This window comes from Calidris pugnax, unplaced genomic scaffold (genome assembly GCF_001431845.1).
Source record: "Calidris pugnax isolate Ruff unplaced genomic scaffold, ASM143184v1 scaffold56, whole genome shotgun sequence".
NCBI classification, from domain to species: Eukaryota; Metazoa; Chordata; class Aves; order Charadriiformes; family Scolopacidae; genus Calidris; species Calidris pugnax.
The window spans coordinates 9091151-9118800 of record NW_015090839.1 but is presented as its reverse complement, the minus strand read 5'-3'; the positions used below and the strand labels follow the sequence as shown (position 1 = coordinate 9118800).

Here is a 27650-nt window from a genome sequence, read left to right as displayed (position 1 = left end):
CTTGTTGTGCCATCCTTCTTTATCGTATGCTGTCTCTGCACTTACTGAGCAGTCCTGCCAAACTAGACAGCTGCTGGTTCAGTTGCTGTAGCACTGCCATAAATTAAAAAAAAAAATAAAAAATAGAGAAACCTGGATGTATTAATTACATTATCTTTCCTCTCTGAAATAATCTATTCTGAATTTAATAAAAAGTAGATGACAAGTAGAGCTGATCCACGCAAGGACCATGCCTGTAACTAAATATCTACTTTATTTTTCCATTACAGGATATTTGTGAAGATATATCTGATCACGTTGAACAAATCCATGCTCTTCTAGAGACTGAATTTTCCCTGAAGCTTCTGTCTTACTCTGTCAATGTGATAGTCGATATCCATACAGTACAACTCCTCTGGCACCAACTACGTGTTTCTGTTCTGGTTCTGAGGGAGCGTATTCTCCAGGGACTGCAAGACGCCAATGGAAACTACACCAGGCAGACTGATATTCTGCAAGCATTTTCTGAAGAGACTAAGGAGGTACAGTAACTAAATTTGATTTTGAGAATTTAATCTGTATTTGAAGCATCTCATCCCTGTTACACATTTAAAATTGCTAGGATTGCAATTTTAAGGACGGCTTTCCTACTTTTGTCTTACTAGGTATTTTGCTAATTTTGTGTTTTAAATGTTTTCAGCTGGTAACTGTTGTTATTGAACCAAGTTAAATCAAATACTTTAAGGTCAACTTTCAGAAGTGCTAGTGGCTAGCAATGTTTTCTCCTGGTCGAAATATTTTTCGTAAAGGGTTGGACACATTTACAGAGGTGCATCTGGTCTAAAGTCCATGGTCTGGTCACTTGTGAATTTAAGGTTCATATCCAATTCAAAACTCGATTTTTGTGCAATGAATTCTTTAATGAAAAGCTTAGACACTTCCCTTCATGCATAAAAAAACCAGAAACTTACACATTGTTTTCGAAACCTTTCTAGACTAGGTCAATATTGACCTAAAGCAGAACACAATATTTTCCAAAACTTTCCAGACCAGGTCAACATTGCTTATAGCAGAGGGCATGGACTGGAATTTGCTTGAGTGTCAATTCAGCAATACGCCTCTAAACAGTCACATGTTTTGTCTGAGAAACAATGATGCACGAATCATACAGTTTTTACTCTATCGAGGTGTCAATTTCACACACATGCAAATGGTTTGTAAATCTGGATTCATTTAACTAAAATGCTTTTTCCTTTTAATTCATTATTACTAAATTAGCTTAGTTAGAAGGATACTACTGGCCTAGTTTTTAAAACTGAAAGATGCACATTTTTAATAGTTAGGGTAGTTAATGGTTAATAGAATATACCTTAGCTTGTAGAGGATTCTTCATTTGCTGAAAGTCCTCTTATTAGGATAAAATGCCTTTTTTTAGGATTAGATAAATGGACAGAAAGACACATCTAGATCAATGCAGTGAGATTCTGTGACCTGTGTTCCAGAGGAAGTCAAAAGACTCCTAAACATCTCCTGAATTTCAGATCACTCAGGTTTAAAGACAGTGTACATATTTCTCTGCTCCATGTTGGGTTTTATATTTGTCTTTGGCACGACAGAGTGGGTGGTCCTGAAATCAATGCTCAGATATGCCCAGGCCCACCTTTCACACCCCCTCTTCCTGATGTATAGGTACCTGTTGCTTCAGATCCAGTTACTGCTTTGCTGTTGCTGTTAAACCTTCTCTGGCCAGTCTGAAGGAAATCCACGCTTGTCTGATTATCCAGAGTGGTGAATTAGGGTAAAGTCATTATTTTATGACATGAGCGTGGTGATTTCAAGACATGAGGAAGGGGCAGGTTCAGCTACTAAGAAACAGGAAATGTCCCATCTGGATCTAATTACAGCTGCTATATAAAACATCCTTCCAATAGAGGGGAGGACTGACTGGGGAGGAATAGATTATTTTTCAGTGGGGAAAAAACGTGTTGCCAGGTAGGCTTATATGGTAATAAAAAAGACAAAATACCCTGATACAATTCTTTTTTTTCCACCCCAACTAAAACATAAATAATATTTGACAAAATTAATGGCTAGCAATAGCAGGGACACAGTATTAATATTATATTTCTGCTCTAATGCTTGGATAGGTTCCCAGAAATTGCTCTGCAGTCTTTAACCTTCAGGTATTCAAGCTTTTCATCGGGTATAATGGTAGTGGCTTTATTTGATGAAAATAAATAAATAAAATGTAATGTAGAGACAATTGTATCTAGTCTTATCTAATTTTTTTTTTCTTGACGTTTCCCCCATATCCTTTCCCAGACAGGATTACACCGTGGGATTAGTAAGCGTCTCATGATAGAAGTATTATCTATTAGGGGTTTTCATGCATACGTGAAAAGTGACACCGTTTGTGCAAACCTAGAAACTTTTGCCCATACAGATAACCCTTCCTTGGAGAATCATTCTCCTAATTTTCAGTGCTTCTTGGGGATTATGACAGCTTTTTGTTTTTCTCCTAAGACTGAGAAGTCATCTGTGTTGAAATGAATAGAGGAAAACTTTGACACACAACAAAGACTTCTATTTTGGACCTCACTACCATAGGACGCTTAGAAGTGGAAAGAAGTTAAAAAAACAAACGTGAAAACTAAGCAAAGATAGGAAGAATTGTAACCTCCAGATGAGGAAGTTCCTGTGCTGCTCATTGGTAGAAGCTGGGAGTGTGGGTAGAAATGTTGTGTGTGGAAGGGCCGTGTATGTATAAGCATGTCTTATAGCTCAGCTAACAGATAATGTTTAGAACTGATACAGTGACAGGACACTGGGTTAAATGGAAATTTGATCTGAACCAGTACAGCAAGTGTTATGCTTTTCGCAGTCCATGAACCTATCATTTCACAAAAAGTTTGGCTTGTTCCTTAAGTCAGCTGTCTTCTGTGTAGTGGTGAAGAGCAGCTTTGGCTGCCAATGTTAACTGAGGAGCTCCATGGAAGAAGTGACCTGCCAAAGTTTCTTTCGCGTTGAGAGAGACAGTCTCATCTTGTTAATATTCACTACTGTCTCAGTTCATAGACTGAACAGTCAATCACAGCACAACAGTCCTGCTGGGCTATATTTACACTGTAGCTGTAGCATGCATAAATGTGCCCAAGGTATCACATAATGAACAGGGATAGCACTGGTAGAGTAGCTGCCAAAACGTAAAGGTGTACAGCACAGGCTTTACTGGCTTGGTTGGGAACCCAGCTCAGTAACTGGGCAGCAGTAACCGCGCTTTTGGTTATCTCAGCAGCACCATACTGAAAAAGATGCCAGGAGGAAAGGGCACAAAAAGTCTCATGGCTTGGAGGAAACAGAGGAACCAGTGAGGCAAGCTGCCTGCCATGATGGAGATGCTAAATTAAGAAAATACTTCTTTTAGTAAAAAACTTTGGAGAGTTAATGTTTTGAAGGACCATTTCTCCTTCTGAAATTACCCAGAGACAGATAAGAAGGAAAGAAAAATGAGTACTTTGCAGCCTGAGTTCTGTCCAGCTGAACCTAACCTGTGAGTTTTATTTCACAATTGATAAAAGCCAGGAAATATGGAAAGGATCAGTATAAGGCTATGTTAAACATAGTGAATCCTGATGTTCTGAAGCAGTTAGTAAAGTCACATAAAAAAAAATCTTACAGATTTTATTAGCTCATTTGAAAGAGTGAAACAAAATTGTGCAGAATTGTGCTGGTTAATTATAAATATAAGAAGGTGTTGGAAACAGCCTACAGAGTTTTACAGGAAGCAGGAAGTGAAAAGGGACACATTTTTTGAACTAAGGCATTCCTATTGGTAGTTATGCAAATAATTAAATGTAGTATTTCTCTGAAATAAAAATAATTAAACCATGATAATACTGGCTTTAAATAATGCTCCTCTGAAGCACACATTTAAGAGGTTGCTTGGAAAATGACCATGCAAGATGGTTTAATGCATGTGATTGTAAATTTTGTTAATGTTAATAAACACATTTTTAAGAGACGAAGGAATGGAGCTCATTACTCAGGAGAAATGAAGTCCCTTAGGGTCTTGGAAAGGGGTTTGATTTATATGTGGTTTTACAGTTTCTAATCTTTTCCTGAGATTAGAAGGAAAATGCAGCTGTAGTACTGATCATTGTTTAGTTGTTATTTTCCTTAATAAATGCAGCTCCAAAATATAAATTTGACAGATTTATAGAAACTTCCCTTTTTAATTTTGGACTATTGACAGTGTACAATTTGTGGCATAAGTTCTACATCTGGATAGAATGTGCTAAATAAAAGATATTTTTAGCATCCAAGATTAAGGTTGATCAATGACTTTCTAATCTATCTTTTCTAAAAATAATATTTTAGCTGCAGGTTTTTTATATTTTTACTTTCAGTAATGCAAGTGGGGTGGACAGAGGACAGGGCTCAAACATTATATGCTTATAGAAGATGGAAAAAATGGCCGCCTTTGTTGAGACTATTCTTGTTCAGACCAAAATCCAGGTGGTTTATTGTGAGATGAAGAGATTGTGGGGTTATTGCACCTTCTTCAGGCATGATGCCTAAGGTCCTTAAACTATGGGTTTAGGCAGTGTAGTGAGACAAGCTGCTCCAGAGAATAATTCAGACAGGAACCGATTGTGCATACTCAAGAGTTTGCTTTAAAAAACTCTATTATGAAAACCAAACCTGGCCCCATATTCTGGTTTAGACATCGAAAGTTAGAATAATTTAGAGACATCGTTTAGTGATAGAGACATGGTTTAGTGACTGTTTTTATCAGAGTTACGTTGATGGTTAGACTAGATGACTTTCCAACCTAGACAATTCTATGATTCTATGATTTTAATCATAAGATGTGAGTTCCTGCCCTTTATCATGTTTTTAAGTAGTGTCTGAGCACTTGGGAAAATGTTGGGTTTTTATTTTTAATTCTACTTTGCAGTTTCTTTTGTCCCATTGACATGCTCTGCCAATTTCTGTTGCTCTAGTTTCTTAGAGTTACTTAAGCCATCCACCAGTGTAAATAAGAACAGAAATTATTTCCAAATTATTTGATCCTACATTCAAGTTTCAAATTACGTGCTGGGATCTGGAAATAGTTGAGCCCCTCCTAGATGTCAGAACTTTAAGTCATCTACTAAAAATACGCTTTTGATCTTAGTGTAGTCATATTGCTTTAGTGTCCTTCAAATAAGTCACCCAAATATCATAAACATAAATTTGAATTTGTTCTTAAAATCTCATTTGCCACCTGAGATGGTCTCCTCTGAATAGGTCTGTGTTTCTGAGACTGAAGGACTTCCACTGAGAAGCTGCTGACACGGGGATATGGCAGGCTGGAGGTTTAGGATTCCCAGCTATGGTTTCCTTTCCTTGAGCTGTTCTCCATTCGTACTCCAAATATTCAGCAGATAAAACCACAGTTAGTAATGATACAAAAAAATGAAATATAGTTAGCAACCTGTGTCTCATAAATGTGGAAAGAAATGTCAGTCATTGCTAGATGATGTTTGGAAAAAAACATTCTGACAATCAAATGCAAGATTGTAGAACAGCATGGATTTCTGAGAATACAGGAGTAACAAGGTGGCTGATGTACTCAGCAGTCCCCAAGATCCCCTCCCTCCTGTTTGAGGCAGTTAACACAGGAAATGCTGTGAGTTTGTTGTATGGAATTTCCGAATTCCCCCCCTACGGAGTAAGTGGAACTGAGAGCAAAATTTAAGGAGGAGAATACCAATACAAAAGTGAATTGCTAATTTTAGGTAACTTGCTGCACCAGGCTGAAACTAAGTATTTTTCAGTTTACTGCAGTTTTTTAGTCCGAAATACGTTAGAATGGTTTGCTCATCTACAGGGTACTGCAAAGACAGGCAGGTCAGTGATGAATGCTTTTCTAGATGTTACCCAGTGAAACATCGAAGACAATAGTTCATTACTTTGTGTGCTGTATATGGAAATTAATCTTCTAAAAAAGTACCATTTCTTTGTCTATTTCAGGACCGTCTTGACTCTTTAACTGAAGTTGATGATTCTGGACAGTTAACCATCAAATGCTCTCAAAATTACTTGTCACTGGATTGTGGTATTACTGCATTTGAGCTATCTGACTACAGTCCTAGTGAGGATTTGCTTGGTGCTCTGGATGATATGACCTCCAGCCAAGGGAAAGCAAAATCATTTGAATCCTGGAACTACAGTGAGATGGATAAAGACTTTCCAGGACTTATCAGAAGTGTGGGTTTACTTGCAGTAGCAACTGATTCCATTGCTTCCCAGTGTAATGAAGCATTAAATGAGAAAGGAACCCATGTACCTCTTTCAGCAGAAGATGGAGAAGAAAGCAAAGACAGGAAATCACCACATGATCTCTCACTAGTATCTACTTCTGCAACCCCCTCTCTTTCTAAAGAACCTTGCTCTGAAGATGGTGTTTTATCTACTGACAGCAAACCAGTTTCCACATTAAAGAAACCAGAATGCAATCTTCCACAGCACACCAGTGAAAAAATCAAACACTCTCACTGTGAAAACTCAACTCCTAAGAGGTCCATAAGAGACTGCTTTAACTATAATGAAGACTCCCCCACACAGCCTACGTTGCCAAAAAGAGGTCTATTTCTGAAAGATGATGTGTTTAAAGATTATATAGAAGCCAATGATTTAAAAAGGCAAATCTCTCAGATAGTTAAAAATGAAATGAGTAGAAGTACACCCTCATTGTTAGATCCACCAGACAGGTCCAAGCTTTGCCTAGCTTTACAGTCACCCTACACTAACAGTCCATCTGCAGTTAGTCAGTCATATGATTGCTTAAATACAATAGGTGATAGAAATCTCGATTACACAATAAATAACCACTTTAAGGACAGTCCTGTAAGTCTAGGGAAGTCTGCTTTCTACAACTGTAAAGAAAAATCAAAGCACAAGAAGTCTCATGACACTCCAGAGAAAGTGAAAGCTGGCAGAACACCTGGAGGTATATGTAAAATGGCTCCACCAATACAAATCAAAAAAAGAGGACGTTCTTCTCTACAAAATGGAATTACTTCTCAGAACTCTCTTTCTCTGGAGGAGACAGAAACAGATTCTTCTGCATCATCAGATTCTTGTAACCAGAGAGACCCAAATGGGCAATCACAAGGTAAAACTGAGCCTTTCATTTCACCACCGCGTAGCCAAAAGAGTGCTTCCTCAGCTGGTTCTGAGCTTACCGACTCATCACCTCTTCTACTGAGAAGAAAGAATAATGAAAGCTTCTCCTCAACACCAAGCTATACTCAAAAAACCAGTAAAGATGGTGAGGTCTGGTATGGATCTGATGAATATTTAGCACTTCCTTCACACCTCAAACAGACTGAAGTATTAGCTTTAAAATTAGAAAATTTGACAAAGCTGCTGCCCCAAAAGCCCAGAAGAGAAACTATTCAAAACATTGATGACTGGGAGCTGTCAGAAATGAACTCTGATTCAGAAATGTATCCAACATACCAGACAAAAAAGCACAAAAAAACGGGTAGAATTTCACCAAGCTCTTCAAGCGATATAGTATCCTCCTTAGGTGACAGTATTGAATCTGGGCCTCTCAGTGATATTCTCTCTGAAGAAGATCTTTGTATGCCTGTATCTTGCATTAAAAAATACATTGCAGAAAAGTTAGAAAGGACTCAGCCCACTGAGAATGAGACTTCTGCCTCAAATAAATCAGCGTTAATTCATCAACTGATGCAAGATATACAACATCAAGAGAATTATGAAACGATATGGGAAAAAATAGAGGTAAGGCAATAATACTGTGTTCTTCTGCTGTGTTCATGGTAAGCCTATGTATGGACATGAGCTGTGGGCAGGGGTGGAGTTGCTTTATTCTCTATAATGGTGAAAATAGTCTCTAGTGACCATTAGAAGTAGAGAAGAGCAGTGATCATTGCAATTTTAATAGACTGCAATTTTAACTGACTATACAGAATTTGCCTACATTATTTTACTTATGCCAATGTCTTTAAACTTGGGAAAACATATTTTTATCAATACAGCTTGTCTTTGTAAAGATCAGGTACATGATTAGTTATTTTTTGGATGAAGTGAAAGATAAATGTTGGAAAATCTGGAATCTTTGTTGAATTTGAATGAAGTTATACTTAATACCATCTGCCTATTTTCTTTATCAAAAAGAATTGCTTTAGTCCAAGAATAGAAGAGTAATTATCTGATTCCTGTCATATCTTATATAACAACCTTTTTTTTTTCATCAGTTCTCTTGCAGTGATTACTTTGCCTCTAGTACTGGTGGAACTAAATGTAACATCTTTTTTTCTTTTTCTTTTTAATTTTTTTTACTTAAATCATCCTTCCCAAATAATGGCAATTTAATAGTGTCATATACTAGAACAATAAAAGCTGCAGCAAAAATGGTAATACACTTTCCCATTATACTTCAGATGAGATAGGATTTCATTCTTGGCTTCTGGCATCACTTCCTCAGAAGTAACTCTTCTTTGTATAGTGGAAATGTTTGCAGTAGTTAACACTATGAGAGATGGTTTTGAGTAAAAAGAGAAACTTTGGAAAGGGAGAAAGGGAGGTGAATTTGAATGAATAATCAAATAAGGACCTAGCCATCTAATTGATATAATTATTAACTTACATTCATAGTACATTTTTATTTCCATCTTCTGATCAGTTTATCTTCATGGCTATTGTAGAGGAGAACTCTCCTGTTCAGCACATTTCATGTCCATCTACAATATAGTTTAGAAAAATGACTGTCAAAAAAGAAAGCTCCTTCTCTAATAGATTTTAAAATCCTTTAAAATTCATGAAATATAAATTAAAGGGTGATCTTGGCATCTAAATGCTAAATCTTGTATCTGCATTATCTTCTGTGTTATCAAGCACCTTAACAGCTAAGAAAAAAGACTTAGTTTTAAGTAAACACGATGTGTGATTTTTATAACTTTGAAGACATCAGAAGTACTGTGAGTAATAGAAAAGGAGTTGTTAGAGATGTTTGCGTATAAGGTCAGGGTAGAAAATGCAGAAAGATAAATTTCTTCTTAAACAAAGGAGGGAGTGGCAGCTGTCAGGCTCAAAACAGTCACCTCTAATGCTTAAGGATTCAAGTTGTTCCCACCATTCTGATGGCTGGGATGTTCATCTTCAGGACTCTGATGAAGGAATCATCTTCATAACTGCAAGCTGTTTCTGTGCTTAAGTTTGTGCAGCCTTTAAATCAGGCTAGATGAAGCTGAAAGATACACAGCCCTTCATTCTGTGCAAGCAACAAATCCTATCCAAATTGCTTGTGAATAGTTAAGGTTCTGAATTTCAAATGAACACTACAAGGCCCTGTTTAAGGAATGGAATTGTTGAGTGTCTAGGGATCAGCTGCCTCCATGAGACGCTGTCTAGCATCCTTTTTGGCAAGAAGCAGATAGCAGAGAAACTTTTTGCATCACCCTCTCAAATCATCATGTTTATTTTTCTCAAACTTTTTGAAAAGGTAATTCTCTTATTGGGGGTCACCTGTCTTTGTGTGATTCCCTGCAGCTGCAGTTCAGGATGGAGGAATAATAAGCAGCTGTAACAACTGGCTGCAGCTGTAAACACTCACATCTCTTCCTACCCATCCTCTCCTCACCTCCTCTGGAGAGTGGATTGAGATCCTGACAGCAATTAAAGGTAGTTGGCTGTTCTCTGGCCAATGTAAACTTTCCAGCTAGTGATTACAGCTGCTGCTCTTGTCCTTGAAGAACTTTGCTACTGCTGATGCTCCTTTTTCTACAGTTTCTCAGTGTTCCTGGTTGTGATGAATGTTTGGGAAACGTTGATCATGTAATTTGAAAATAATCTTATGAAGTATATTATGGGAAGGGGCTCAGAGTAGAAGAAGGGCTTTAAACAGAAAGACGACCAGATGCAAAGAGCACTGCTAGGAAGAGAGATAGCTCAGTGTTTCATGCCCTTAAAAGCAGCACACAAGGAAGTTTCATATTTATTTCATGCAGAAAGATGTACACTAAGCTAAAGTAAGTGGCTTGAAAATGTACTTCCTGAATAGGGAATAAAAACAATCAGGAGAAAAGTTTTGAAATGTTTTGCAAAGCAATTACAATGTTATAATATTTTAAAGAAATATAAGGTTTTCCCAAGCTGCTTATTTACCTAGGATTTTCCATTGTTGCTAGTAATTATATCTTCTGGTTATAAGACTAGTAAAGAACCAATTTTTCAATACAGGAGCTCTTACCAAGGTAAATCCTGCCTCAGTAACACTATGATACCTTGCTGAAGTACTTTAATTTGATATAAGTAGTGGAAAAATAAAAAATGCCTATGTGATGTTACAAAGCATTGTGAACAAAATCTACCTAAAAATACCATACCCGTGTCACAATTGAGCCCTTTCTTTTGCAAGAACTCCTGTTTTGCAATTCCCTAAGCAGATGCTTTTTTAATCATCATTATTTGGCATTTACATTAATTCTGTAACTTAATAACAGGTCTCCAACTCAAAAAGGAGTTTCCTAATTGCATGAATACATGTCTTGGCAATAATTCAATACTACTTCTGCTAGTGGTAGTTTTGTGCTAAAGAAGTGAGATCTGTAATGTGAACTTAATTAAGGACAGAAGAAGCATGCTCATGCCCATTAGTAATCTAGTTACACTGCTGCAAATGTCTAGCCTAATATGTTTTATTTATTGAAATTGTAAAATAAAACTAAAATAACTCAACCTTTCATTTTGGGATAACAACAGCTTAGGAATGCCTGGCAGCCTCAAAATCATTGGAAGTCATATTTTAGCTAGGTAATAGGGCAAACAAGGAAGTTTCAGTATTTTATTATGGGGGGAATAATTTTGATTAGTATAAATCTGGCAATACCTTGATAGTAAGCAATGTGTTGAACATATGTTAAAGCATTTTTTGGAAGCCTTATTCATTTCTCAGTTATATGAAAGATAGTTATGTGTACAAACCGATAAAATGTAGTTTTTCGTAGTTGCAAATTGTGCAGATGTCCTTTCACAAGTATTGTCATGCTATTAATCTGTCTACAAACAGAATTCTGCTTGACTGGCCCATTTACTGTGACATAGGATCACTTTCTTGCTTTGCAATAAATATTGCATACTCTTGCCATTATTTGGCACATGGTTCTTATGCTTTTAGTACTGAGTACCTCCATTCTAGGGTACGTGACAATGTCTGTGGCAGTTCCTTGTGTTTCCGAAAATACTTTTTGGAGTTAAATGTGAGAACGAGTGATACCAAATTCTGGTTGTTCCTCTGATTGTTAAAGTATAGTTCAGCTTTTAGTAGCTACCGCAAATGAATTTTCAGAATGCAGATTAAGCTCTGTAGTTTCTGTTACACTAACTGGAGGGGGAAAAGAAAGGAGGTTGTAGAGAGGCAGGGATTGGTCTCTTCTCCCAAGTCACAGGTGATAGGACAAGAGGAAATGGTCTCAAGTTGCGCCAGGGGAGGTTCAGATTGAATATTAGGAAAATTTCTTACCCTGAAAGGGTTATTAAGCATTGGAATGGGCTGCCCAGGGAAGTGGTTGGGGCACCATCCCTGGAGGTGTTCAAAAGACGGGTTTATATAGGGCTTAGAGACATGATTTAGTAATGTGGGGGTTTTTTGTTGTTTGGGGTTTTTTTATCAGAGTAGGTTGATGGTTGGACTAGATGATCTTAAAGCTCCCTTCCAACCTAGACAATTCTATGATTCTATGATAATTCTCACAGATAAAGTCAAAAGAGTTCTTTGCTATAAGAAGATGGCCAATTGCCATTTGTCATATGTGACATTAGGACTCCATAGTATCAGTTTCAGAATGCTTTAAGGTTTACTTTCTATAAGAAAACTAGTATTTTTCCTTAAAATCATACTAATAATCGATTTTTTTTCCCCAATTTTATGTGCAAACTGAAAAATTGGAAGAAAAACCTGATCTTGGGCTCATAGAATGACAATGCATTTCCAATCATAGGCACTATTACAAAGGGTAGAAATGTATCCATTTGCAAGACACTTCATTTAAATGAAGATATATTTGCTTTGCAGGCCTCAGGGTTAACTGTATGGAGCAAATTGCTGATACTGTCCTGTTAAATAGACTTATAACTTGATTTATTGCAGGGTCCATTTCTGTAAGAGGCAGCTGAATTTCCTCTGCAAGAAGCAATTTGATATCTATTGATCCCATCTTTTTAGCTCATCACATTTCTTGAATTTGCCCTCAACTCCGTTGGCCTTGTATTTTGTATGGGGAGCCCAGTCAGCCTTGGCACTACTTGACGTACTTGGCACCTTCTTGATGTACTAAGGGAATAAAATAATGCTGTTTTGCATGTTTTTCTGCCATGGTTTAGAGAATGCCCCAGGGATTCTATAGAAAAGAGGTGGATAAAAGATTTTGCTGCCTTCCAGGACCTAGTGAGGGACACTGGGCCCTTCGTGCAACCGTTTATCCCCTCTGAATGAAAGATGCCTCAATGAAGCAGAGGTTAAAGACTTATTTTCCAAATTGTTCTAGTAACAGGAATATTTTTCCTTCCTAGGAGGAACTAAGGATCAGTGCAGTCTACAAAGGAGAGTGCGATACCAGGGCAAAACTTGCTAGTGTGACAAATATCTTGTGTGTTTGGGTGGGAAAGATTTTAGAAGGTAGTCCCAAAAGGTGACTAAATGGTAGCTTCTGCAAATGGTTAATGGATTTGGTAGAGCAGATTTGTACTGGAGATACGTCTGGGAGTCCATTTGGGCAGTGGAGAGATGGTTGGTTAGAAAATATATGGAGAAGTGACACAGAGGGGAAAGAATTTGTGTAGTTTAGATTGCAAGGGAACAGAGCTGCTTCCGGGCAGAGAATGGACAGAAAACATACCAGTACAGTCAAGGTAGAAGCTGGATTACTTCAGGGGAAGCGAAGTCTTTTTGTGTTTGGAGGTGGTTTTCATCATTAGGAGGAAAAGCATGCATTGAGGACAAAGTTTGGACTGTGGGAATAAGGTAATGAAAAACTAATACAAACTGATAACGCTGATGGGGCTTGGTAACAAAGAAGAAAACACAGAACAGAAATTAGTAATGACTGAACAGGTGGAAAAAGCAAAGATAATCAACAGGGTACAGGACTGGCTTATTTTCAATTACCAGATAAAGGATTTTTAAAGTGTTGTAGTGCTCCCCTCAGCCCTCTTGCTTTCAGTAACTTAGTAACAGTGCTTCTAATATTGACCCTCTTAAAATAAATGGATTGCATATTTTTCCTGATAGATAGAGTGCTTGCCAAAATTTGTTCATCTCTGAATCTTACTTATACTGCTTCATGCAATTTAGATTGAAATACTGCTCTTGGTTGATGACCAGTTTGTAAAAAAACCAAGTGAACGAAGTATCAGATCCAGAAATTCCTTGGCAACTCTGCAGTTTTCTCAGCAGTCCTACTGCTTTGTGCAGCATAATTGGAAATGTCACTTCACATTTTATACTGAGAGGCAAGTTTGTGCTTTCTTGTTTTGAGTCTGATGATACTCCCCTGCCTTGAAAGCCCATCCCTCAGTTTTGAAGCTGGCTAAACTATTATTAAGCAGCAATATAGCATACATATGGAATTTTCACTTTTACTCAGACAAATACTTCTTTACTAGAAGATGATATTGAAATACAGTGAACCCTCTGTTCCTCCAAAACACTTAGTTCCTAACAGTTTGCTTGAATTTTAAACAGCTCCTCCAAGTACATTCACTTTTTTTTTGGCATTTGCTTTACCACAAATAGCCTAGGCGAGTTTGTCACCAGCAATCTTTGCAAAACCAGCAGTTTCTATGTAAGCTGTGCAAATTCTGAATTCGTAACTCTGCATCTAAAACTGACTGCAGGAGTTATACTTTCTTAATGAAACACATCTATTGTGAAGCATATACTTGTTCAGAGCTGTTTGAATTTCCAGTGTAAAGACCTCAGAATGATTTGGCAGTGAGCAGTTTTAGATCAGGCATATTTTTACATTCACTATTTGGCAAGTCATTCCAAATAATTTGGGGGAAAAAAGACAGAGGGAAAGAGAGAGAAATAGAAAAAAATCACATATAATTTTAGTAGCATTGATTTGAGGTTATGTCTTTCCTAGTATTTAGAAGTGATTGTTAGGGATACGTCTACATCCAATGTTTGACTCGCATCTGAACTGAGACCTTTGATTGCAAAAAGCCTCCCAATTCTCTTGTCATGTACATAGTTGGACATCAGATCTCAGCTCAGGGATGGCTACTAACAGCTTAGATCACCGAGGAACAACTGCTTTTGCATAAATGATTCTGTGAGCCCTCCTCTTCTATCTAATGCAGTCACTCAGATCACCTTTAAGTGACCATTGGCTTTACACCCCAGAGTCATGTCTCAATCATGTGTATCACAATCTGCACTGTCTGTAGCCACAAGCCTCTACTAGATCCATCCACATTATTTAGTTGTGAGCTGGAAAGTTCCTGCAGATTGGTGCAGGATTATTTCTTTGTTGTGGATCTCTGCTAATAGGCAAAAGGGTGCAGCAGAGCTGAAGATGCAGAGAGGGAACGGTAAGACTGCAAGAGGTGGACTTCATGCTCTCAATGTAGCAAAGGACAGGCTGGAAGGTGAACAGTGGGTGCCAGATGACCTACCTGGAAAGCCAATAGAGGCTCCAGATTTAAAAGGGACACAGCAATAACTTGGAGAACTATTCAGTATTGACTTTAAGATGGTATTATGATCAACTGCTTTCTGTCAGTGCAGAGACAATCTTTATTGCCTTGGGACTGTTCAGTGCTTTCAGATCTCTCATGCAGGTGAAGAAAGGCACTCAGAAACCACTGAAGTAGGTTTGGAAGTTTCCAGCAATGGCACTAACTTTCAAAATGCAGACAGAAAGAATCAAATTGCTATCGGGAATTTACTTCAGGGTGCATATGGTGGTTCAAAAGGAATCTTCTTGTGTTGTTCAGGACTGAATCCTCTGTAACTGCTGACTTCTAGGGACAGGTACTGGGGAGAGGGTTTCAACCTGCCAAGATACATTCCTGTCCAACCTGCTCTAGCAGGGGGAACTGGACTAGATGATCTCCAAAGGTCCTTTCCAACCCCCACCATTCTGTGGTTCTGTGATGCCGTGAAGAGAGAACTTCTGAGCTACCCTGTTAACTGGTTACTTTATTGATTTTAGGGCTTCTTGAAGTGCTACGGTCATTAAACAGAAAACTAATGAATTTAAAATTGCAGTTTCTAATATTCCTTTGAATACGGTAAATGTGAAGGGGTGAGAGAGAATGCTCATTGTTTTATATTTTCATAGTGTTAGGCCTTTCCCAATGTTTTAGGGTCTAGCTGTTCTGTTACATAATATACTTAGGCTCTTGGATACTTATGTTTTATGTATCTTCCGTGAGGAAGTACAGGGTATTCCAGAAAGATACAGTATACCAAAATCACTATGCTCTATTCTAAATATTTAATTATTTAAATAATACATTGCTACTAACTTCCACCTAAATCAAATTCCAGTCTATCTGCTGTTGTTAATGCATCATTGCCTTAAAATGTGTACATGCTAGAGATGAGTCAGTGCAAGAGAAATGTTGAAGGGTCTGGGGAGGATTAACCTGAGAAAAAAGATCAAATCCACTTACATAAGATTATTGCATAACTCCTCAAAATATGTTCATATCTTTTTCTTCTTGTGTATCTTTATATGTTTTGACAGCAACTGGTTTTTGTTCCTTTATCCTTTCCAGTGTGTTATGATCAGGAATGAAACATTAAAACATGCTGACTCTTAAATCATAGTTGTCATCATTAGGCATCAGAGTGAATATAATTTGTGGCAAATATGGGCAGGAAGCTGTCTCTCAGAGACTTGTTTCAGACTGTCTGTATGCTTATGCAGGTATTTGAAAGTTATCTTGAAAGCAACTGGAAAGGCAAAAAATTGTTTTCTTGTCCTTACTTTAGGTTTTGGAGCACAGGTGATAATTCTCACAACAGCTGGGCTGTCCTTAGTAAAGCAAACTGGAATCTTATCTGAATATTCCTTTATTGTTAGTAAAGACTTATTTCAAATGCTGATTTTCATGCGGGTCAAGTAAGGTTACCCGAACGAGAGCTAGATTTGCCTCTGGTTTCCCTTGGACAATGTTTGGAATCTCTCCAGGCTGGCAGAGAGAGAACCAACAAGCAAACAGATTTTTGGTTGTAGTGTAGATGTTCAAGTCACAGTAATTTAATATTACTAATTGCTTTTTCCCTACTGATGCCAGCATCTGACTACATGAATGTTTTCTCATTGTGCTGTAAAAGACTGAAGACACACAGGGTGATTTAAAATGTAAATACTGCTGCACTATTAGTGGCAACTGAACTATAGCATCTAGCAAAATTGGCCCAGGTAAGTCCAAATGAGGGTCAACCTCATCTGTGCATTTCAGTGCAAATCCCCTATAGCTCTGTTGACATACAGAAAATATAGTAAATTTGTTAGAAAAAAGCAAAGCTTCTGGGGTTAAAAATAAAACAAAAGAAAAAAAAAATGATTGATTTTATTTTATTCTGTAAACATATCCAAATTTTGGGATGAAAAAGTAACTCAGAATTATGGTCTAAAGAAGGGTGTAAAGGAATGCCCACTAGAGACCACTGAAAAATGGAACTATTGAAAAGGGGGAAGGTAGATGAATTAGGAGGCAAAAGAAAAGCAACTAATGGAGGAACTGATAGTGACAGGGTTTCTTTGGAGACTGTAGGTGGACAAGAACCGAGTGCATAACAGGAGGCTAAATTAAGAAACTAGAGAAATAATAATGGAGTAAAGAAAAGAGGTGGAGAATAATAATTTCTCCTCGGTGCTGTCATATTTAGCAAATAGTAGCAATCACCATTTTCCCTGTTTTTAAACTCAGAAATCTTAACTGCAAAGCAAGTTCATGGGTCAAAGAATTATAATATTTCCTGTGAGGTGTCAGACTTAACCTCTTCTAACAAATTAGCCTCGAATAATAGGAAATACTAAATTAAACGTTCTGATTTTGAGCGGGAATTGTGATCACTATATCTTAACTCGTGTCGATGATATAGTAGAGGTCAACATATTTAGTGGTTACAAGCAAACAGCACCTACTCTATTTTAGTAAAAAGTGGTTTTTTCCTTCGTTTCGGAAAACTTTTAGACGTGGTGATATATCGCCCTCTTGAGGCAAAAACTTGTTACTGCACCTTTAAAACAGATTTGAATTTCCTTCTCAAATGAATAAGACACATAACTTTACAAAAGTAGTTATTAAAAATTCAGAGATTAAATAAATAATAAGATAGAATATTTCCTCCTGTTTTGCTTTAGTTTAGCATCCAACAATTTTTTAAATGCATTTTATTCCAACAAATTTAATGTTATTGTTCTGATCTTAAACAGAAATAGCATGTGTATGCCAGTTATTAAACTTTTAAAAAAATACGAACTGCACGTGCACTTCTACAAATTTTGTGAAATATACTTAAAAAAATAAACCCTATCCTCTGCAAAACATAGAGATGTTATATCCCTGCGATTATAACTGCCATTTTTATTATTATTTGGAGAACATAAGCAGTGCTTAATTCTGCATTGTGGCCATCAGGCCAAGAATATAGTGGCTTTCTTCCTTTATTTATCCCTTAATGGCTAACTTAGTGAAAACGTTATGTAAAAAATAACGAATTTAGTTTTTATTTAAAAGGCACTGAACTTTCTGTGGAATTAATTTTGTGCCATTGGGTAAAGTTATCCAATTTGACTAATTATATCCTTTTAACATGATTTCTTCTTTTTTTGGGAAAAGGTAAAATTTTTGAAAGTGCACAAGTCTGTTTAATTGATATCAAGCCATTTCAGGCTACAGAAGCAACCACAGTGTATGTATATCATGTGCACATTTCAAGGATTTAAATGGTGGGGAATGAAGTTCATTTCTAGCAACTATGAGATCAAAAAGTAAAGAAATGTTAGGACTAGTTAAGGGAGGTGCCAATGTGGCTGTAATCGAGTGGTTTTGTACTGCCCACTGCCTGTGCAAGGTAGCAGCTGACCATCAGCAGAAATAACAGCTGCACAAGGGCATTCCACCCCCAGTGCACTGCCCGAAGCCCAAATACTCAGGGTATGCAACCAAGGAATGATGGTCATCCATAACTGTCTATTTTTCAGACCATAATAAAGCTGTATACTAATATATTACAGAGGCCATTATATGGAAAAATGAAGACTAGTTTGTCTTTTGGATGCAGTTCAGCTCATAATTGATACATACATTAGCTGTAAAACAATCTGAAAATAAGGTATGTTGCCAACGCAACCTTTAAAATAATTATATGAAGAGGCAATGCAGTGCTTCCAAGTACCCTTACATCACTGCAAGTTGCTTCAACATCAATAGTTAAGTTGGCAGCATTTTTAGAAAAAGAGCATCAGACAACTAGCTTCACTGAAAATGAAGATACTGATTTTAGACTCACTAAGAGTTTGAATCAAGGCATAACAAACATTTCATGCTGGAAGAAAGGGGACACTTCTGATGAGGAGATTAGGTTTCTCTGTAGAATAAATAATAAATTTGCACTTATGAATAACAGGTCCTGAACTAACTTCTACATTTTCTGTTGTAGTTTAGAGTTGCTCAGTGGACAAAAAAGGGAATTTTGGACTGTGAAATAGATGTGAATACACTGCAGCATTGTGCCACTATCCTTTAACATGAAATAGCAACTCATTCTGGTGCCTGGTATTTTTACCAAAGATGGGCCCCTCTCCTGTGCTGTGTTCAGGATCCCTCCAGAATCCAGACACTCTTCCCAGCTGCTGCTGCAGAGTTGAAGTCCTCCTTCTTGGGAGTTACCAGCATCGTCTTTCTTGGTTTAGGCAGATTTATTTCCTGTTCTTGTCCTTCCCTTTATACATTGCTGGCTACAAATTTCTGGAGACGTGTTCATAACTTGCTCCCTGGTTTACCAGCTGAGGGAAACAAGAATATGTGACCTAAAAACATTCACATCTCTCAGCTGTTCTCTAGATATGGCAAGTCTTTGACTTAGACAGGGTTACATGAGGGTATAATCTAAAAAGGCCTTAGTTTAGGATATTTGATGCTGTGATACGTAAGAGAAACTTAAAACTTACTCTGTACTAGAAGACATTTTGGACACCAATCTTTATTCCCTAGCTGCTGCTTAGGCCTCTTGGATTTTATGTAGAGAAGAAATGATTCAGAAAAAACGTTAAAGAATAGTGAGAGTTTCTGTGAGCCATGACCAATAACAGAGGCATTGCTTTTTGTGAATAGATATATTTTCAGAAACAACATGTTCAGTCCTAGTAATATGATGAACTTCAAAGACCAGATTCAGATGAGCATTCAGAATTTTGTACATTACTCAGTTTACAATGTCATGGTTGCTGACCATTCTCTTTCAACTCTAAGAGCTTCTGTTTGCCTGTTTTATTCCCAATGACCATCAGACTTTTTTTTTTTTTTTTACTAAATTAAAAGAACTATCTTGTCCTTTGCTTATATTTTCTCCTCCTCTATTTTCCCTGTTTATGCCCCCTTTCCTTATTGTCAGTTCTTCCTTCCTGTTTCTGTCTCATTTTCAGTGTTCCTGGTGTCCTTTAATTCCTGTGTTTCTCCTTTCTGCTGCTTAGAATATTCACTCCATACTTTTAGTGTTGTTTCCTCAGGAATATTTTCCGAGTCAGTCTCAGCATTTCACACAGTCTAGGGATGCTGAATGAGGTGAGTGCTGGAAACGTGAATACAGATTTACACTGTAGAGGTTTCCTGACAAAAGCCAGTACTGATTAGAACAGTGGACAACATTTACTTTTTTACCCAATATATCTGTGTCTGCATAACCCAGTAAAACTCATCCGCATAAAAGTGGTGGGTTTTTTCCTCAATATTACTTTCATCAGTTTGAGTGGATGCTTTAGTTGGCTGGCACAGGAGTGGTTTTCAGGCGGTATAAATTGTCTCCACGAGAGGGCTTGCTCAGGCTGCGTTCCAGCAAGCGCCTTCTCTCTGAGGCCAGGCTGCACCTCCGTCTCTGCTGCTGCCATCCGGCACTGTGGCCTGACGTGGAACTTGAACAATTTGAAATATTGCCTTGAAAATAACTAAGATGCAAATTAACATGCACGATAACTTACAAGGCAGATAAGCAAAATTATTTTTTGTCATCTAGAATGCGAAGGCATATGTAAAATGTTTCCTTAAAAAGAAGGATATGATCATTTACTTATTTACTTGATTCCCGGGAGTGCATTGAAACTCACACCACTTTTGAGATACAGCACTGGCCTCCCATATTTTCTCAGCATGAACTCTGTCCTCACCTGAATGAATGCAGGGGGCCTAAAGCCTTATCTGGCTTTGTGCCTGTTAACATTGCATCTCAGGTAGAAGGCACGGACACATCAGTATGAGAAGACATCAGTGGCCATTTTGTGTGCCTGGCATTATCGCCATCAAAGCAGATGGCATCTCAGGAGGCTTGCAACCAATCCATATTGCTGTTAAGTTCATACCAGATGAATCTTTAAATGATGGATGAACCAGAAAGTCTTCCCTTTCCCCTCCCTTCTCTCCACTAGTCCTCTCTACTCTTGAATGTTTGCAAAGTCACAATGACTCTGGCCTTTCCTATGCTGCTATATGACATTCTTACACATAGCTGTCTTAGCCTCAGGGCTACATGGATCTCTTCTCCCTGGCGCTGTCCTTCCAGCCCATGGATTTTGCTTCTGTGGTTCTAGGTGTTCACTGATCCCTCAGAAGGGTGGGGGAAGTGTTACCAATGGTGTTGGAAGCTTGTCCGCTATCTAAGAATATACCCCTCTTGGGAGAGGGATTTAGGAAGAGTTTGGCTTATTTTTCCTGTATGTATCTTTGCCCCACAGTCAATCTGCTGATACTAAGAATGTTGCTTTTTAGATCTTGTAAGTTTCAAATAGCAGTGGAGGCCTCGTGGTATTTCTTTTAAATGGAAAGTAGATCTTCACCTTGAGCAAAAGGTAAGGGAAGGCATAGGGTAAAGCAAGAATTATGTTTGTGGCATAATGAAAAGGTTTAAGTAATCTACAGAGATACATTTAGGAATGATTCTTAATATTGAGATTAGCGTGACCTGTTCTTTGTCTAGAAGCAGAAATAAAGTCAACAGTCCCATGGGGGCAGTAAACTTTTCATTGCAGAATGAGCTTCACTGTCTTCAAATAGAGTAGTTTTTAATGGATTGAAAAGTAACACTTTGCATGGCTCTCTGTATCATGGTTTTTATGGTTCTGGCTCTTTCACCTAGAAGGCTTTAGGAAACTGAGAACTTCTTAAAGGTTTTGTCTGCCATTCCTGTTCTAGTCAGAATACAGTATGGAAAAATATCTTGGAAATGTTAGCGAAAATCTGTTGATTTAGTAGTGGACGAAAAGGTCAACAGAAATTAATATTACGAGTACCCTACTATCAACTTTTATGGAAAAAGTAAGAACTGAGTTAATTTGTAGCATTTTCCTAGGCTTCTAAGATCTGTGCTTTGTTGTTCACACTGTTTCCAGACAAGAGGTACTCTCAGATCTCCACTGAAATCTCCCTGAAAAGCTGAGATATGTCTGACTGACTCTGCTTGATATAACTCTGTATTTTTGTGCATATTAATCCTTCTTATTTTCCTGCATCAGAATGCATCCTGGGGACTCTAAAACCAGGAAAAGTTATGAGCCAGTGAACATCCTGTGCTAAAACTTTCTGTTCTGTAACTGTATAAATCATGACCAATTAGATAGATGCCCATTGGGGAAAATACATTCAATAGTCATTTCTAAGTCTGTATGTGGTAGTTGGGCACAAAGCCTAGAGGCGGCACTCGTGAAAGATTTGTGTAATTTAACAGTTGGTCTTAAAACTGCTTAACTAGACAGTATGTAGTAAAAGACACAGATGTGTTTTTACATGGATGTCCACTAATAAAAATATTTGATCTTTATCTTTTCCCTGTTTGGAGGGCATGTTTAAGTCACACATTCTCATAGGCTGAGATTATTGAGTAAATGTGACAATTCTTTAGCAGAAAGCTGCTAAATTCTATTTCCTCAGTGCTGGTGAAATAATGTGTACTGAACTGCATGTTAAGTATCACCATCCTACTGATGTGTTTGGTCAGTTGTATGTTTCTGCGAGGTCATTGTCTGCCACAGAATCTTGACAATATCACACACAGAATATTTTCTGTTGTGGCATCTTGGTTCCTTGGGGATCCCTAACATCTGTACCGCTAATGGTTTTATTGTTGCCCCTGGGTCTAACTCCAATTAAATTGACCATGGCAGTTTGTTGCAGCCTCATCCTCTTGAGTACCTGGATTTCTTTGACTTACCTTTGCCTATGAAGAAAGTGCACTTTTATCCTTTTGAAAATAAAGTCCATGGGCAGGAATGTGTTCCTCCTGAGACTAATATGCAAGTCCTTTTGTGGTTAGACAAAGGATTTTCTTAAAGCATTCTGTGATAGAAGTGCCCTTAGAGCCAGCCCATCCTTGTACACAGATGCCTCTGTGAGCTCAGTCTTTTTGTAAATTGGGAACAAACTTTATAACGCTGTCTGCTTGCAACAAAATTGGACATTCATTTTTAAGCACACAGCCTCATAACCAATTCTTTTAAGAAGAGAACTCCCTTTGTGTAATAAAAGGGAAGGTGGAGAGAAAAAAGGTCTGGGGTAGTGATTTAACAAGCACTGTTGTCTGGTGCTTCCACACTGAGGTTCATGGAATACAGTTGACTTTCCACCATCACTCTTAACTACCATGGCAGATGATTTTAGTATGTTTGCGATTAATAGTTTGGCATGTCTCTTATATTCTGATTTTAATCTTAGTTCAAATCATTAGAAGGGCTTTGTACTTTTACAAGCGCAATGACCAGAAGTGCCTTACGTATAAGCCAGCATGCGTGTTAAATGAAAATGTTAGACTAATAAAGTGAGTGGTGTTAACACTGCACAGCTTAAAATTACAAGCCAAATGGTATTGAAATAATTTTGCTACCTGTCCCATATAAGCACAGTAAATCTGGGATTTTTCTTCCATAAAAAGCAAAACTAAAATTTGGTCTAGGATGAGGGCCATAAATCTTTTCATAATGGTGTTAACTGGATGCAGTTTCATCCTCTGTATTTTATGGTGTAATTTTGGCAATATTAACGCTAGCTTCCTTAAGTGCATATATCCAGATTTCTCCAGGAATCTCACATCAAAAATATCCTGAAGACATCTAAGATACTGCTGCTTGCAGTGTAGCAAAAAAAAAAAAGAGGTTGCAATTTTTAAAAGTAAAAATTCCATGTTTTCACATTCTTTTTTTTGGTAACCATAAATGTGCTATCTTAGACTAGAGCTTGAAATTACAGAACTGGGCTCTAGTCTGTTTCCATTCTAAATGTGGTCTAATAAAAGCTGAATTTGTAAAGTGATAGCTGCAGCTGAGATGGAAACTTCCTCCTTTCCCATTCCATTCAATTAATGAAAGCTGAACTTCAAAGTCTAAATGAGATCATTTGAAGTGCTAAAATTATTGAACACCAGAACTTTCCTATCTGACCAAAAAAAGAGAGAGCTTGTAATGTAAAAGTAAAATTAAACCACTGAAATGAAGTTAGGAAACTTTAAAAGTTCTAGTGCAAGAGGTGGTGTTAGCTTAGTTGAGAAGCATTTGTACATAATTTTAAGTGACTCACTTGATAGTCACGCAGTTTTTTCATGACTGTGACAGTAAAAGCTTTCCTGGGAGGTCTGAGTTGTGTGCTTCTCAGAAAATTGCAATCCAATGAGAATATGTCTGAGCAAGACCCCGGACAAGCTCAGAGAATATGCAGGGATATCATGAGGGACCAGAGCCTTCCTATGGTACCATAGGCACTTACGTTGTCATCACTAGTTTTGTAGCTGTTATCAGAAGTTTTGAAGTTTTTCAACTGCTTGCTATTTTGCTGACAGCCCGTTACATTTCTTCTGGGCTCTACTTGGCCCTTTTTTGACCATGAGCATTGGCTGTGCCGCCAAGTCTGGTAGAGCATCTAGCTAGGGTCAGTGGGTACCAAAACTCCTTTGATTAACTCATGTGATGGTAGTAAGCATCTGCCTTGGGTCTGCTGCTGCAAATTAGGAAGTGGGGAGTTAATGGATACCTGTTTCTAAAGGAGGTTGGTCTTTGAGGCCTCACCAGTACTCGGCACTAGTGAGGCCTCACCTTGAGTACTGTGTTCAGTTCTGGGCCCCTCACTGCAGGAAGTGCTGGAGTGTGTCCAGAGGAGAGCCACCAAGCTAGTGAGAGGTCTAGAGAACAAGTCATACGTGGAGAGGCTGAGGAAACTGGGCATATTAAGTTTGGAGGAGGCTGAGGGGAGACCTCATTGCCCTCTACAGCTATCTGAAAGGAGGTTGTAGAGAGGTGGGTGTTGGCCTCTTCTCCCAAGGGAATAATGACAGGACCAGATAAAAAGGTATAAAGTGGTGGCAGGGGAGGTTTAGATTAAATATTAGGAAGAATTACTTTACTGAGAGAGTGGTCAGGCACTGGAACAGCCTGCCCAGGGAGGTGGTGGAGTCCCCATCCCTGGAGGTATTTAAGAAATGTGTAGACATGGCTCTTCAGGGCATGCTCTAGTGCCCAAGATTATTGGTTTGTGGGTGGGTGTGACGTGGTGGGGTGTTGTGTGTGTTGTTGGGGGTTGTTTGGGGTTTTTGGGGGGATTTTTTTTGGTTTTTTTGTGGTTGGACTCGATGATCTCAGAGGTCCCTTCCAACCATGATGCTTCTGTGATTTGGCCAGAGGTAGGATGAGCTTCTGAAGCTCAATGAGGGAAGGTGCAGGAGGGGACTGTGGAAGCTGAAGGGACACAGGGAGTGAGGAAACCCTGGGCCATGCCAAGAGGCAGTGGTGAGGTGCAGGTAGTGAGCACTGAGGTGTGCTGAACAGTCGTCATGAGTAGGGAAGGATATGCAAACAGGATCCAGCAAAACAAGAAAAAGGAATGGAGTCAGGCACAAAGTGCTCGGGATGCCAAAGACCGCCTATTTCTGTGTTCATTTTAAGTATTTAATTTTCTGACATACACTTGGGATAGACAGAACACACACAGTCCTATTAAATGTAATGAATTGCATGTGAGATTTGTTCATCTGACCACCTCCGTAGGCCTCGCCGCCATGCTCCAGGGTTTCTTGTACTGGCAGCACACCACCACAGCTGCTCTCCCCCTCTGTTAGCCCACATGCCAGGCACAACCAGGCTGCCTTAAACCAGGATCTTCTGACCAGCTGTACTGGGTGCAGGAAGCCCTGCAGCCCTCTGCAGCAGCTGGGGGAAAGGTGGGAGGCACAGTTCCAGGTGCACCCTTCCTCGACCTGACATCCACGCACGCCTTCGGCATCTGAGCTAATCCGTCCCTGCCCTTTTTGGGTGACTTGGTGAGTGAATTCTCATGTCTTATGAGTCAAAAAAAATTGAGTGTTCTGGTCATTAATAACGAAGTCTCAGGATATTTAGTTAAATCCCATTAGATTTATTTTTAATTCTTCAGTTAATTAATTAATTCCTTAATTCTATAGAACAATTGAATTAAGTATATTTTCATTCTGAGACACCAAAGCAGACACACTGAGTTACAGCAGTTTTTTTTTTTTCCCCCAGTACTTCCAATTGTCTTTCTTTTTCGTTCTTATCCATCCAGAGCAAATAGAATTAGACCACAAAAAATAACTTTGTACATGCCAAATTTCAAATGAATCCATTTTTGCTCTAGCTTTATTCAGGGATGTGTGATTAGAACTTTCTTCCTGCTCCCAGGAAAATCTGTAGAATTGTCATGAAACAAAATGGAAAGCTGAATGCTTTTAAGGTGAATGTTTAAAAATTTTCTGTGTGGGGTAAAGGAAGAGCTTTATTGTTATTTGCAAACCTTACTATAGAAGTTGCTACAAATCATCCAACAATGATTCAGAAACATTTGTTTCTGTACTAAGCAGCACAGAATAAGAATAGCTTTATGCTGTGTCATGTAAGGTCTTGAGTTTTTTTAGTAACATCTAGCTTGCTAGTACAGTACAAAACTATTACATTTGCAAAACTGAACCAGCTGGTCAAAAGGCAGAGACTGGATTATACTGGTTCTCCTTTTTTTTTTTTCTCCTGTTCTGTTCCCTTCTCTCTCTGAGGATTTCTTGTGTACAGTATTTTTTAGCTTCAGTGTGGCTGACTATAGGTTGTCAACTTCCAAGAAGTTTTGATGAAAAATATAGTAATTTAATTTCCCATTACCAAAGCATGAGTTGGGTAGATTTTACAGTATTTTCATTGTAAGTGCAATACTGTCTAGATCAGACCCTTAACTAGTTAAATCAGCATAGCTCCAATGGAGTTTATACCTGTTGAAACTCTTTCTCACATTAACAGTGATAAAGAAAAAAAATAGAGAAAGAAAAACAGAAAAAGCAGAAAGGTAAGAATTGTCAAGGAAATGATGTAAAGTAGTTTCATGGGCACCTTATAAAATGAGTAAAAAAACTGGTTAAATTTTGTCATCCTATGAATTTATTTATTTCACCGAGTAGTCCAGGTTTTAGATTTAGGATTGCATATTAAGCCTTATCCTTTGTTTTGATATAATTTATGTTGTAATCTGTTTTTTGCAAAGCATAGTTTCATGCTCTGTCAGAGTCTTACAATAGATCTGCATTGTAAGGCAACATTTTTCCCCATTTTTTTCTTAGAACTTATTTTGTCTAAAGCTTTTATTTGAAACGTATATTCTGGGAAATATCCTAGATGATGTAATGCTGTTTGTGTCCCTGAGTATATGTACATCACTAATTGCATTCTGTTCTAACTAGGCCATCTTGATTACATAGAAATGACTCCGTGTTGGTCAGTCGGTGGAGGGGCAGCAGCCCTTCAGCTGGGGCTTCCCCTCTGTTATGGGGCTTGAGGAGATTAAGGACCTGGATTTGTATTTGTGAGAGGGCTCCACAGACCACCGGCACTGGAGGTGCTCCTTCTGTGAGTAGGAGAGAGCAGGCAGCCTCCCACCTCTGGCCGGCTGGGCCAGCGGAGCAGAACTGTTTGTGTCCCGTCCAGGCTACAGCTGGTGGTGAGAGCTGGCCCAGTGACTATGCCTTGACAAAAAGTCAAAGGCGAGCAGGGAAAGTTCAACATCAAGAGGAAGCGGCAGCCTCCTCTGTGACTCCAGAGCTGCTGCGGTTGATGATATTTGCGTGGGTTTCCATTTCCAGCCCCGAGCTGCCTCCCAGGCTGGGGTGAGTCCCAGAGCGGGTGGCAGGACGATAACTGGGGCTCCGTTCCCTGCTCACTGCCACCAGGCTCGTAAAATAAATAGGATGGAACGTATAGGTGCGGCTATAAAAAAAAACCCCAACAAAACAACAAACCAAAAACCAACACCGGGGCATTGTTTGGATGACTAAGTTGTGAGGAATGAAGCAGGAACTGCATTGTTACAGCTTAACCTCACGCACGGTTTGAGGTAACAGTAGTTTTCTGTTTTGCGCCCCTTCCAGCCGCCGCCTGTCACGCTGC

The 27650-nt window shown here is 38.5% G+C and overlaps 1 protein-coding gene across 6 annotated transcripts in view; it reads left to right on the top strand.

Annotated features, from left to right (window-relative positions):
- Nucleotides 1-27650, top strand: part of AKAP6 (A-kinase anchoring protein 6) — a 279987-nt gene that overhangs the window by 84741 nt on the left and 167596 nt on the right. For all 6 annotated transcript variants that reach the window (XM_014941817.1, XM_014941815.1, XM_014941816.1 and 3 more), the window contains exons 3-4: nt 270-521; nt 5995-7773. In XM_014941817.1, coding sequence (XP_014797303.1) covers nt 270-521; nt 5995-7773 — 2031 coding nt within the window. The remainder of the gene's footprint in view (nt 1-269; nt 522-5994; nt 7774-27650) is intronic.